The 13,492-nt window shown below is 37.3% G+C and overlaps 1 protein-coding gene across 1 annotated transcript; it reads left to right on the forward strand.

Annotated features, from left to right (window-relative positions):
- Positions 1-8,322: 8,322 nt before the first annotated feature.
- LOC149460291 (olfactory receptor 8A1-like) lies at positions 8,323-12,168 on the forward strand. Its single transcript, XM_089679936.1, has 3 exons — positions 8,323-8,417; positions 10,023-10,074; positions 10,601-12,168. The coding sequence occupies exon 3, from the start codon at positions 10,620-10,622 to the stop codon at positions 11,556-11,558; it is 939 nt and encodes a 312-aa protein (XP_089536062.1). The 5' UTR covers positions 8,323-8,417; positions 10,023-10,074; positions 10,601-10,619; the 3' UTR covers positions 11,559-12,168.
- Positions 12,169-13,492: the final 1,324 nt, after the last annotated feature.

The raw sequence follows: 13,492 nt of genomic DNA on the forward strand, positions 1-13,492 counted from the left end.
TAATGAAAAATAAACAAAAAGTCCATCAATAAAAGTCCTTATTGAATCCACCATGTGAATTGAATTATTCAAAATAAAATCACCACATGACTGTAAAGAATATCTCCAAACTTGTTCTGTGCTCCCCTTTAGGTATGCACTCACCAACTTTATTTGCCTCCCACTCTCATGGTTGGCAAAATGCACTTTTGTTTAAAGATATATTTCTCCAGATCAGGATAATCATTCGTGTACATCGACTCCTTCCAAAGTGATTCCAACACTTCAAATCAATAGCCTCAGTATCAGACTTTTCCACAATAATTTCCCCAGAATGGCTCCAGCACTCCAGACCTACATTTCTTGGACATGATTTTCCTTTCTTTCGCTTGATATGGAGAATCATCTCCAAGAATTGTAGGTTTGGAGTGCTGGAGCCATTCTGGGGAAATTATTGTGGAAAAGTCTGATACTGAGGCCATTGATTTGTAGTGTTGGAATCACTTTGGAAGGAGTCGATGTACATGAATGAATATCCTGATCTGGAGAAATATATCTTTAAACAAAAGTGCATTTTGCCAACCATGAGAGTGGGAGGCAAATAAAGTTGGTGAGTGCATACCTAAAGGGGAGCACAGCACAAGTTTGGAGATATTCTTTACAGTCACGTGGTGATTTTATTTTGAATAATTCAATTCACATGGTGGATTCAACTTGGTGGACTTTTATTGATGGACTTTTTGTTTATTTTTCATTATATAATGTTTTATTATATAATTTATTTTTCATGATTTATAGAGCACTGCATATATTTTGGGATTTTCAAAATATTATTTTGGTCACAGTAAAATCAGTCTGTATATACAGTAAAGCATGCTTGTTATACTCACTGTCAAATCTAAGGGGTTCATTCTTTGTGGAACCTAAGGGGTTAATTATCTGCATTGTGTAAAAATGCTGTTTGATCCTCTCTTCTCTGATATTCCCCATCTTCAATTATCCCCGAAATATCTCCTGATAGAACAGAGGTTTGGAGTCATTCTGCATATGCTCAGTTTGATGTGTATTGATGAGGTTTTTTTTCTTGGGAGAGTGCATGTGATCAGCTCTGTTCAGACAGAGGTCACGGGTCTTGCATCATCCTAGAGGAGAATGAAAACTTCTCCTACAAGCTTTAACCAGTGTTCTGCTGAACACTGATAGAAGTCACAAGACTGTTCTGCTGATGGGAAAAGGTATTTAGCAGTTTATATTTACTAAAATAATTGCATTTCCATGTTCTGTGTACTGTGGGAGACCAGATATAGTGAATGCAGGGCCCTGGGTTTGGTAACACTTTAACTATCATTACATAAAGCCAAAAACATTCAAACAAAAAATAAAACTATTTTAGGTATTTCACCACTTTGTATAGCAAAGCACACTTGTCAGAACATTACATGTGTATTTGCTTTAGCCTGTGTTTATGTTTATGTCCATCATGGGCACATTGTAAATTACAAAAATCTGTTTAGTTTATCCACAAAAAAGATCAATGAATTGCGCATATCTTCTAGTAAATCAGGTCTATTGTATACATTTGAAGACAGTTCTGTTGGTTGTTTCTTGTGTTCCATAAGTTAAATGGAAATGATTAATGTATATACATTACATGTGAGAACGAAGTATTACAATAAATCACATTACAGTGACCTATTGACATATCCATTATTCAGATGAAAACTGAATATCATATTCCCATCAGAAGTGTCAAGGAATATATCAAGTCTATATGGATGCCACTCTTGTTCCACCTACTGTGGAAAGGAGAATTTTTGTATTTTTATACAGTGATCGTGGAAGTCTTGAGCCAAATAGACAGGAAAGAGGGAGAGGAGTAGAAAAGAATGGACAAAGAGAGGTGGGTATAGAGAAAAGGAGTTGAAACAGGGCTATATTTGGATGGGAGAGAGAAGGGCAAAGGGAGGCTCAAGAGGGAAGAGGGAGGTGAATGATTTGGTCACATTAGTGCAAAGAAGGGTCCAATGACGTTTAGATGTCCTCCAGTCAGAGGGGAAAGGGGAAGAGGAAAGAAATACAAGGTCATGTTAATCCTATGGAATATGGTGGGAATGTAGGGACCTGCCCAGAAGGTGTCTAAAAGGGAAAATGGTTTACAGTTGTGTTCAACGAAGACCCAGAATTTGGATTGCTTATGTGGGTCATATGTGTAGCAATATGGTATAAAATAGAGGTCTGGGAAGCATCTGCCAAACCAAGTAATTGTGGTTTTGCCCCAGGTTGTAAAAACTTTCCAAAATGTGTTTATTAAAAGGAGATACATTTGAGCTTGTCCACATGCAAAAGATCTGTGGATGTGTGTGTTTAAATATGTGAACCATTTGAGCACAGCTAAATGGGAAATGTGGTTTTAGGCATTCTAGTAGTAAACTCTCATTTATTATTTTTACCTATGGGTAAGCTTATAAAAAAGTGTACCTGTAGGTAAAATGAATATCTCCTAAACATGTGCTGTTTAGGAGATATTTTAGCGAGCTGCAGCCTGCGACATCACCAGTGCTTGTGTTCTAAAGGAAGGGCATACACAATGTTCCTTCAGAGCTGTTTGCCACAGCCAAGACTCCCTTGCACATGCACAGAAGGAAGACCAGGTGAATATGGAAGCCTCAGCAGTGGGGACAGCGTGCCGCTGGAGGGCTTAATTTTAAGGTAAGTCTTTCATAATGTGCTAGTATGTGATGTATACTAGTAAATTGCACCTTTAACTTGCAGGGGAAAATTTTTTTTTTTTACTACCTCTTTAAGGGCTTCTAACTTTTTCAGTTATGTTGGACCTCCTGGCTATGACTCAAAAGACAGAATAAATGACAGAAGCTACCATGGATAATATTATATAAAGAGGGAAAAGATCCCCTCCAACCCTTGTGATACAGACCAATTTCCTTGCTCTGTACAGATGTTAAGCTGCTTATAAGAGTATTGGCCTTTAGACTGAAAGAGAAAGTAAGATTAAAGTGTTACTAAACCCAGGACCCTGCATTCACTATATCTGGTCTCCCAGAGTACACACAACATGGAAATGCAATTATTTTAGTAAAAATATAAACCGCTAAATACCTTTTCTCATCAGCAGTTAGAGCAGTCTTTGTACTTCAGCAGAGCACTGGTTAAAGCTTGTAGGAGGAGTTTTCTTTCTGCTCTAGGAGGATGTGAAACCCCTGACCTTCTGTCTGGACAGTGCTGGTTGGCCCTGTGCTGATCACATGCACCCTCCCAAGGGATAAAAAAAAACCTCTCTAGCAATACACACCAAACTGAGCATGTGCGTGTGATTACGGATTTAGTCTGTATCAGGTGGACATTTCAACAAGAGGAATGGCAGAGAAGAAATGATCAAACAGCCTTTTTACACAATGCAGAGGATTAACCCCTTAGGTTCCACAGTGAGTATAACAAACATGCTTTACTGCATATACAGACTGCTTTTATTGTTGTGGGTTTAGTACTTTAAGGTATTGTCTGGAAGTGCCAGGCAATTACAGGTGGTGGAAAGCTTTAAATACCGGGAAATAAAAGTAACAGCAAACCCTAAATCATATATCCTGAATAACCCTTATTAGCGGAATTAAAAGAAAGATGTAAGATGTGGTGCAGCCTTCCTTTGTTTGTAGTTGTTTAAGATGTTGTTATGGTTGCCCCAACCTCTATATATCCTGCATAATTCACCAGTATGGATTACTGGAATCTGGTTTTGGAAGATAGACACCTTATTTAGGGATCTGGTGTGGAGAAGGGGGTATGTCAGGATGCAGCTCTGTGTGCTGCAGCTGTGAAACGACAGGGATAGATTAGCAGTACCACATCCTTGGAGCTATTTCTTGGCAGCTCAGCTGCAGCACTTAGGAGGTTGTACATTAGGAGAGGGTAAGTCAGATTATAATGCATGTGCATTGTTGTCCTGCACACCTCACCCTACATTATTTGGGGCACTGGAGGCAGGGTCATTGAAGCCAGAAGCACAATTCCCTGCAATTTACCTGTTACTGAAATTGTGGCGGACAATACACTCGTTGCTTCGATGCACAGGGTTTACAGACTATGCGCCAATATGGGATAATAAAAACCTACCAGAGCTCGAGGAGTTAGAGAATTTCAACAATTGTAAACAGAAGGGAATTGTGTGATTGTCGCAATTATATACATCTAGAGTAATGAAAACCTTTCAGGAATTGAGAGATGAGTTTGGACTCTCGAATAGGTGTTTTTATTCAATATTTACAGATAACACATTGTAAGTTGTAATGGAGTAACTCCCCCTTATTAAAAACATCAGTGAATACCACCTCAACTAAAGGGTAAAATTGAAGCTGTATGCAGGTGTACATTTAGTGGCATTGGAAAAGGGTTTAGATTTCCCATGTAGAGCTAGGTCAGAAAAGGATGTAGGAAAGTTAATGGATGATCAGTGGGATTATAACCTAAAATCAGTAGAGTCCATATCTTTATCCTCAGTACGAACATTTTTTACTATTCATAGGACATACTATAAACCAAGGAAACTGTTTTCGTTTGGGAGATGTCCAGACTCATGTTGTCTCAGGTGTGGAGATCCATCTGGAAGTTTCATTCACATTATCTGGGAGGTGTCCCAAACTATACAGATATTGGAAAAAGGTGATAGAAACATCAAGCTCCATGTTTGGTATCTCTCTTTTAATGGGGTCCAAGCTGTGTGTACTGTACTGGGTATATGGGAAACCAGGTAGCTTCCTCTCCCACACAAATAGCAGTGTTGAGGTGTTCAGGCCAGAACACTAGTTGTCCTAAAATGGATAACTCCTCTGCCACCTACTTATGAAGAGTGGTTAAAAGTGGTTGAAAATACAATAACAAGAGAAAAATCAACCTATGTAAGGAGGGGATGTGTGAGGAAATTTGAAAAGATATGGAAATAATGGAACAAGTCCCCTAGATTGGTATTAGGTTCTTTAAATTAGATAAAAGGTCTAGAAATGTATTTTATATATTGCTGTCTGTGGTTGGGGTTTGGGTTGTTTTTTTTGAAGAGGGTATATGGGAAGGTGGGAGAGGAAGGAATATCTGTATGAATTTTTGTACTGTTTTTATTGTATTTGGAAAAATGTGAATAAAAATTATTTGAAAAAAAAAGGTCAAAAGATCAAAGGCAATAGCAGGCGACCTTGATGGGTGCCATTTTACAATAGTGAATGGTTTGGACTGAATACCATTAGCTTTGATTGCTTCTGTAGGCGCAGTGTATAAAGCCATAATCCAATGCAGCATGAGAAGGGGGTAAGCTTACAGTATGTGCTGCAATTTTAATCCAGAAATTCCCAATTCACACAGTGAATTCTACCTCTGTCGAAACCAGGAGTAAAGGAGTAACCTTCAACCCAGAATGAACAGATCTGCAGTTTTAGTTGTATTGTCCCTAGCATCTCTGGTGGGGGTAAAACCTGTCCAAATGAATAAGGTCAGGCAAAAGGGGTTTAAGGTGTATTTTTCCAGGATATCGGCAAATATTTTACAGTCACAATTGAGGGGGCATATGGGTTTATAGCTATCAGATCTATTCCTGGTTTTGACAAGACTGTGATGTGAGTGTGCAAAATTGCATCTAGTAAATGATGTCCCTCTGTGATGCCATTAAATGCCTCAAAAAATGTTCAGGCAAGATGGGGAATCAAATACCTTTTAATATTGAAAGGTTGGGCCATCTAGTCCCTGGGCTTTATTAGTGTCTATATCTGCCATGGCAATGGAAGGTTCAGTATCGTCTGTTAGTTTTTCAAGGAATATAAGCATAAAGGAAGGAATGGTAGGCATTCTTGAAGACTATAGTTTTTGATGGTGTCTGCTTTGGACTTACTAGCAGAAGGGAAGTCATCTGAAGGGAAATTATATAATACCTGGTAGAAGTTGGAAAATGTGTCTGCAGTTCTCTCAAAATTACTTGTCCTTGTTTTAGTAGAAATATAGGAAATGTAGGTACTGTTTCTTGGGAGTATGCTTGTGCCTAGATACAGCTGCTTTAATTTTAACGAGGCTCTCCCTCAGTTGGATTAACACTTGTTCATCTTGCAGTGATTAACTATGCTTGAGTTTAGCTCAACATTTGTGGATATCAGAGATTGAGGAGAATGTTATTCCCCTTCTTTTTTGATCCCATGCTTGTGTTTGATTAAGAGGTCCCTAAAAAAGCTTTTGTGCACTTTCCACAACATGAGAGGATTATGGACTGTACACCATGAGGGGATTATGGACTGAGTTCCTATTGGTTTCATAGAAGTGTTTTATATCCCATTGGAGTTCTGACTCTACAAGACAGTCCTAGAGAATGTTCAGTCTCCAAGTCCAAGATTGGCTTGTTAAGGGGCTAGATCTACAGTAATGTAGATAGGGGCATGATTTTAAAACATAATGCAAAAATAGAGGACTCAAAGATTTTAGGTGAAACCTGATGTGGGACAAAAACAAAATGGATTGTGTGTATGAGGAAAATGTACAAGCTCACTCCTCGGGGTGAGAACCTCTCTACATATCAAGGAGATGGTTTTGATGTAGAGAGTTTTTAACATGTTTCAGAGCTGAAAAAGATAACTGGAAAAAGCCCCTGGAGGCATCTTTTAAGGGGTCGAATGTTAAATTGAACATATCCCCAAGAATGAGAAGAATCCCCTATGTCCTGTGAAATATGGTCTAGGAAAGGTACCTGATAAGTGTCAGGCAAGTAAACATTTGTGAATGTGAACTGTTGAGTACCCACTAAGTCTATGACTATCAGGTACCTACCACTCTGGTGTGGGAGTGTGGATATATGATGCTATGGGACCTGCTGGGACCTCTGTTCACATTTGGGGAGGTGCTGCGGTATGAGTTTGGATAGCACATTTTTGCAGATGTGGGGGTTCCGGCTTCTTTAAAATGCATTTTATTCATAAAGGCTAAATGGGTCTTAAGCTTCCATAGCTGATATAGGAGTAATGACTGCTTCCCAAGTGTATTGAGATCTTTTACATTGAGCAAGGCTATTTTAAAGAAAGCCCTTGCTGCTTGGGACCAGGTGTATGAGTGCATTTCTCCTTAGGGGGTAAGGCTTCGACTATCAGAACTGGAGGAAGGGGGTGGGAAGAGATGGGGTATAGGGAAAGGCAAAGAGCAATGAGGAAGAGGGGTTGGGTAGCAATAAGGAAAAAAGAAGGAGGTTTAAGGCCACCCTCATAAAGATTTAAATATGACAATCACTATAAGCTTTGTATCCTACAAGGGAGCAAATGTGGGGGGTCATAGATTGCAAGGAATTACAGTGGGAAATTTCCATGAACTATTGCATATAGATGTATTTCTGAAATTAACCTTTGAATATACAGTATACCAAATGGTATAAGGAGATAGGGGAACTATAGGTAGGAAAACTATATATGCATTTCTGAGGCTCAAAGGTTTATAGATAAATATACAAAATCTCAAACAGATAAACATTAGCAGAGCTATGTCAGCTTGTAACTCAGTCTCAAAAGGAAGCCATTGTTTTTGTTCTGTAGAGGTAGTTGTGAGGGCCCTATTACTTTCATGTTGTGCCATAAAGTTTGGCTCCATACATAACGCCAGAGACAAGGCAACAGCTGGCCATGTCACAAACTTCAGAAATTCACAGTTATCAATATCAACGCAACAGTGCATCAATAAAGTGAACCTCAATCTCTTATTGGGGAAGAGGTCCCTTTTCCCTTCAGCATTTTATGAGGTGGCCAGGCTTTTGCAGGTTGGTCCTTTAAAGGATAACTAAAATCAAGAACAAGGATGTATTACATGTGTAATCTTTGTTCCATAAACCAATAATCCCATCAGTTCCCATTATTTGCATCAGTCAAGGCTGGGTGTCAACTATGGCAGAAGATAGATGTCTTCCATAGATACCACATCTAAGGACTGGTAATATGCAATATATATTACTTTGTCTTTGATTTGGGGGTTTTAGTTATGCTTTAAGAAAGATCCATTTGCTTTATAACCTACCATTTGTCTTTTCAGTGATGCTAAAGTTTTATACAATGCTATAGTACTAAATCAAAAATCTTGTAAAGAACTAACATCTAACATTTTTAGTTAAGTTAATCATCTTTTTAGTTACACCTGTATCTTTAACAGTTAATTATTTTAGTGCATGTGACACCTGGAACCAAGTAATGATTATTAACTAATAAGAACTGTACATTACCCATCTGTCACTCTCAATTGCCAGGGGACTTAATTATAATGACTATCCAAGATACCCAGTATATATACCCCTTAAAAAGTAACTAAATATGCAATGAGTGACTGCAGACAACACTACAGTTACAACTATTACCTATTTGGGGTCCTTTCAGACACAAAAGACCATATGTTGAGAAGAAAATATTCTATTTGGAGAGGTAAGTGGAAATATACACCATCAGTGCTACAAAACTGTTTTAGCTTCCCGGTAGAAATATACCAGTGCCATAAATACTGTAAGCCAATGTATAATTTTTGCAATTTCAGGTGGGCAACGTATTTTGGGATTTCATTTTCCATGATGGATTTCTCATTAAAGATTCTCTAAAACTAAAGTAAAAATATAATATATCACAGTTTACAAGTCTTTAGATGTAATAGCTGCAGTAGTGGCAACACACTTTTTGTGCCTGGGTGGCTTTGCTCAGTTCTCCACTGTATCTATGGCAGGAGCCATGGTTGTCACCCAGGTTGAACTTTAAACATCCAGTTGAAAAGAAAAACAGCACACTGAGAAGTAGATTCTGAAGCAGGATTTACTGAAGTCACATATAAGGAAAAAACTTATACCAAGACAGAGACAAACTTCCTTGCCCATATAGGATTTCAGTAATTACTACTTCAGAGTCTACTTCTCATTGTTCCAGTTTTCTCTTCATTACTATATTGTGTACAGTACCACTAGCCATGCACCCATGCTCCACAAGTGTTATTTATGTCTGCCTTTGTTATTCCCCTTTAAAACCTTTGTTGAGCCTGTCAGAATTCCAGATATCTCAAGCAATGATATCACCTTTTACATCTATCTTTTATGAAGTACAGAACCCCTAACCCCTTATAATGGAGATGAAGATACAGGGATGTGTTTGCAGTTAAATAATGAAAGCAGCATAGTGAATGTTAGACAAGACGTTTGTTACTGGCAGGATCAACAGGTCAAAAAAAAAAAAGAAAAAAAAGGAAAAAAAATGTTTTTTAAAAGTCAGTACAGCCACCACATCTAAGGACTGGGATGCTATTATATTTCTGTTTTTGGATATACATAGAGTTTAATATTACATTGCAGAGACTGATATACAGGATTTCATCAATAAGAGGCATATTGAATGGCTGCAAGGAGACCAGATCTCACACTGGAGTTCCTGAAACTGGGGATTTAGACAATGGCTGTTTCCACTCTCTAAATTCCTATTGAATAGACATCCCCTCACTCCTTGTCCTATTGACCACGCACCTAATTTCCCCAATACGGTCTAAACCCTTCCTTTACGTGAAACACAATAAATAATTATTGGTGTGGTTGGGCTTTTTTGGGCTTCAAAAACATGCAAAATGATGTATTAGTTCACAGGATTCACGTAGCTCATAGCTCTGCACTTAAATGCTCTTTCCTGCATACATTCAATTTACCAAGCTTTATGGATGACCAGAGCTTTAATTTATACACTATATAAGTGTGGATAAAAAGATGTGGAATGTTTAAAAGGTATCAAATGTGTTCCTATGTACAGTAATGTGGGTGCAGCCCAGTCTATCTACTTTGGTAAATTATAGTTGCTATTCTGCAGGAAAGCAGTGAAAGTTGCAGCTGAACATGCACTAAAAGCTAACAATGAAAAATAGAGGACAGAAGCAATCATCAGCATATACATGTTGTGCAACAAATATGATAGTCTTTAACTAACAGTCAGTATCTGAAGAAATTGGCTGTGCAAATTACTGAAGGCAGTGTTAAAAGCAACTTTTTTTTTTTTTTCAAACAGTGTTTATTGATAAGAGGAAAAGCGAAGACCAAGGCTAAGCATTTTTTAAAAAGTAAGTGAAGATAAATTTCCTTCAAGGATTACATTTTAATAAATGTTAATACATTCAATAACAATTTGTAAATTTAGCTTCTTTTATTTGAATTAACATTTATTTCAAGAAAATAATTGTATACTTTACTTTTCATATTTATGCACATTTAAATATTTTGGTTTTATTATGTGTCATTTTTATGTCTACGAGGGCTTTGCTTCTATCTTTAGCAATTTTTTTTGTTTCTTATTGACATATGCCCCAATTATAAATAAATGTACATAGACTTTAAGATCAAGAAGTCATGCACTATGACAGTGGCAAGTTTAATTACTCGTAATAAAATAATTTTATCTGTATTATTTTAGTTTGACAAATGTGCATTTATTTTTGTGGCAACAATTTGACACTTTTACATGAAAATGTGGCACTTTATCATTAATACATTATGACAGCACACAAGCTAGCTTGTTACATCCACAAAATAAAATATGATGTTAAGTAAATGAGTAAGCAAGCAGGTCTCCTATTCTTTTCATTTCAGGTAATAGAAAGCTATACAGATGTACGTGAATCACACGATCACAAACTATTTTATCATTAAAGGAATTTCTGTTGTTCCCGAAATACAAATTACAATTTTCATCTTAGTTCTTTTGGTTTATCTCATCACTCTTCTTGGTAACATGACCATACTTCTACTGATCTGCCTGGACTCCCACCTTCACACCCCCATGTACTTCTTTTTAGCGAATTTGTCCATTGTGGATATATCATGCACTACTGCCACATTACACAAAATCCTGATGAGCTTTGTTACAGGAGATAAAACTATTTCATTTTTTGGTTGCATGTCACAGACCTTTATGTCTGGATCTTTAACAGTACAAGAATTATTTATACTGACTGCAATGAGTTATGATCGTTATGTAGCCATCTGTAGGCCTTTGAGTTACCATTTGATTATGAGCCATAGGAATTGTGCACTCTTGACCGCTCTCTGTTGGGTGTTGGGTTTCCTACTTGTTGCTCCTCTTGTGGGGATATTGTCCAGTTTCTCTTGTTACTCATCAATTGAAATCAATCATTTCCTCTGTGACATTGTCCCCTTGATGAAAATGACTTGTAGCAACACTTCCCTTCTGGATGTATTATTCTTTATAGAAGGTTTATTCCTTTTCACTATCATCCCATTTCTTCTGACCTTCATTCCCTACATCTTTATAATAGCAGCCATACTGAGGATCCAGTCAAACACTGGAAGACGTAAAGCCTTCTACACTTGTTCCTCGCACCTCACAGTGGTCATCCTTCTCTATATGATTCTTGCTAGTCAATACCTGACACCAGGTTCAACAAGCTCACTGGATTCAAAGAAACTGTTTGCATTGTTTAATACAGTTGCCATCCCTCTGCTCAATCCACTGATCTATAGTTTAAAAAATAAAGATGTGAAAGCAGCTCTAGAACGAAAGTTGAATAGAAGTAAAATATTCACCTAAATATTTCCAAATATTTCTTTCATATATTCTGCTTTAATCCAAGCAAAGTATCATGTCTTTTCTTTGGATAAAAATAAACATTATGAAGTTGTAAGGAACATGGGACATATTCAGACTTTATGGATACATAAGCATCATGCTTAATGTGTAAATGTGGTATAGAGTTATGTTCAAATGTATGATGAGTCAGATAAGACACTTACAGTATATAATGATTAGGGTATTATTCGATTTGTAACTATTTTTATTTCCTCTAATATCTTTCAAAGGATATTTGGCTCATGGTCTGTAAAATGTATTATAACAGTTATGAAACATTGTAATCACGTCACAACAAACTTACTTCTCAATGTGGACTATCAAATAAAAACAAAGCATTTGCCCCAAATCTACCAGAAATGGGGACCACCACGAGAATTACATGAAATGTTCTTTAACCACTTGCCTACTGGACACTTATACCCCCTTCCTGCCAAGACCAATTTTCAGCTTTCAGCACTGTCATACTTTGACTGACAATTACTCAGTCATGCAACACTGTACCTATATGAAATATGTTTCCCTTTTTCGCACAAATACAGCTTTGTTTTGTTGGTATTTAATCAGTGCTGTGTTTTGTATTTTTTGCGCTATAAATGAGAAAAGACCAAAACACATTTATGTTAGTTTTTGTTGTAAAATTTTGCAAATAAGTAATTTTTCTTCATAAATTGACCAAAATTGACACTGCTACATTTCTTTGGTAAAAATAACTTAAATCTGTCTATATTATTTGGTCTGTGTGAACGTTATAGAGTCTACAAGCTATGGTACCAATCACTGAAAATTGATCACACCTGATGTACCAATGTGCTAACTCATTTCTTTAGACTCTAACAACCCAGGACAGTACAAATACCCCCAAATGACCCCTTTTTGGGAATTAGACAGTCCAAGATATTTAGTAAGAGGCATAGTGAGTTTTTTTAAGTTGTAATTTTGTTCCCACAATTCTATTGAAATATATATATTTTTTTTATGTTCCACAAAATTGCCATAATAACAGGTTATTTCTCCCACAAGGCATATGCATGCTTGCAACTACACCCCAAACCACATTCTGCTACTCCTGAGTATGGGGATACCATGTGTGAGACCTTTACAGCTTAGCCACATAGAGAGGCTCAACATGCAAGGAGCACCATCAGGTGACCTAGTGGTATAAATTACATATTTAATTTCCTGACTACCTATTACACATTTGAAGGTCCTTGGGCACCAGGACAATGGAATTACCCACAAAATTACCCCATTTTGGAAAGAAAACACTCCAACATATTTTTTGTGAGGCATAATGAGTCTTTTGAACATGTAAATTTTTCCACAAGTATTGAAACGGGGAAATGGCAGGCTGTTTGAAATATGGGCTAATGTTTTAGTTTTGTGTGAAAACATCAGAAACAGTCTCTGATGTACAGGCCTGGTTGGGAGGGACACTGGGGACAATACTTGTGTCTCTGCAAACTCCTCCACTGCTACATACCTGACATCTTTTTTGGCGTCTTCGACCTGCTTCAGTTGGTGGAATGCTCTCATGGAAGTGGTGCTCATGAAGTCTGCTCACAGAATCGGAACAAATGCTTTTTGGGTGGGATCCTTGCTGATAGATAAGGGAAGTGACAATTTCTTCTATGAATTTGAGGAAGGTGGTAAGTCTTTCTGTGGATTTGGTGTAGGAGACATATGCATTATAAATAGCCAAATTAATAAAATAGAGTGCAACTTTTTTATACAAGAAACGAGACCTTCTTGTTGCTAAATAGGACTGCAACATCTGATCATTGAAATCCACCACCCCCATGTAGAGATTATAAACTTGGATCCCCCCTTATAATTCCCCCTTTGTAGCCTGGTATTCACTAGAGCTTGTGGGAAGCCCTTCCTGTTTTTTCAGG

This window comes from Staurois parvus, unplaced genomic scaffold, assembly GCF_062004578.1.
Source record: "Staurois parvus isolate SC_StPar_1 unplaced genomic scaffold, SC_StPar_1.0 ptg000232l, whole genome shotgun sequence".
In the NCBI taxonomy this organism is placed as follows: Eukaryota; Metazoa; Chordata; class Amphibia; order Anura; family Ranidae; genus Staurois; species Staurois parvus.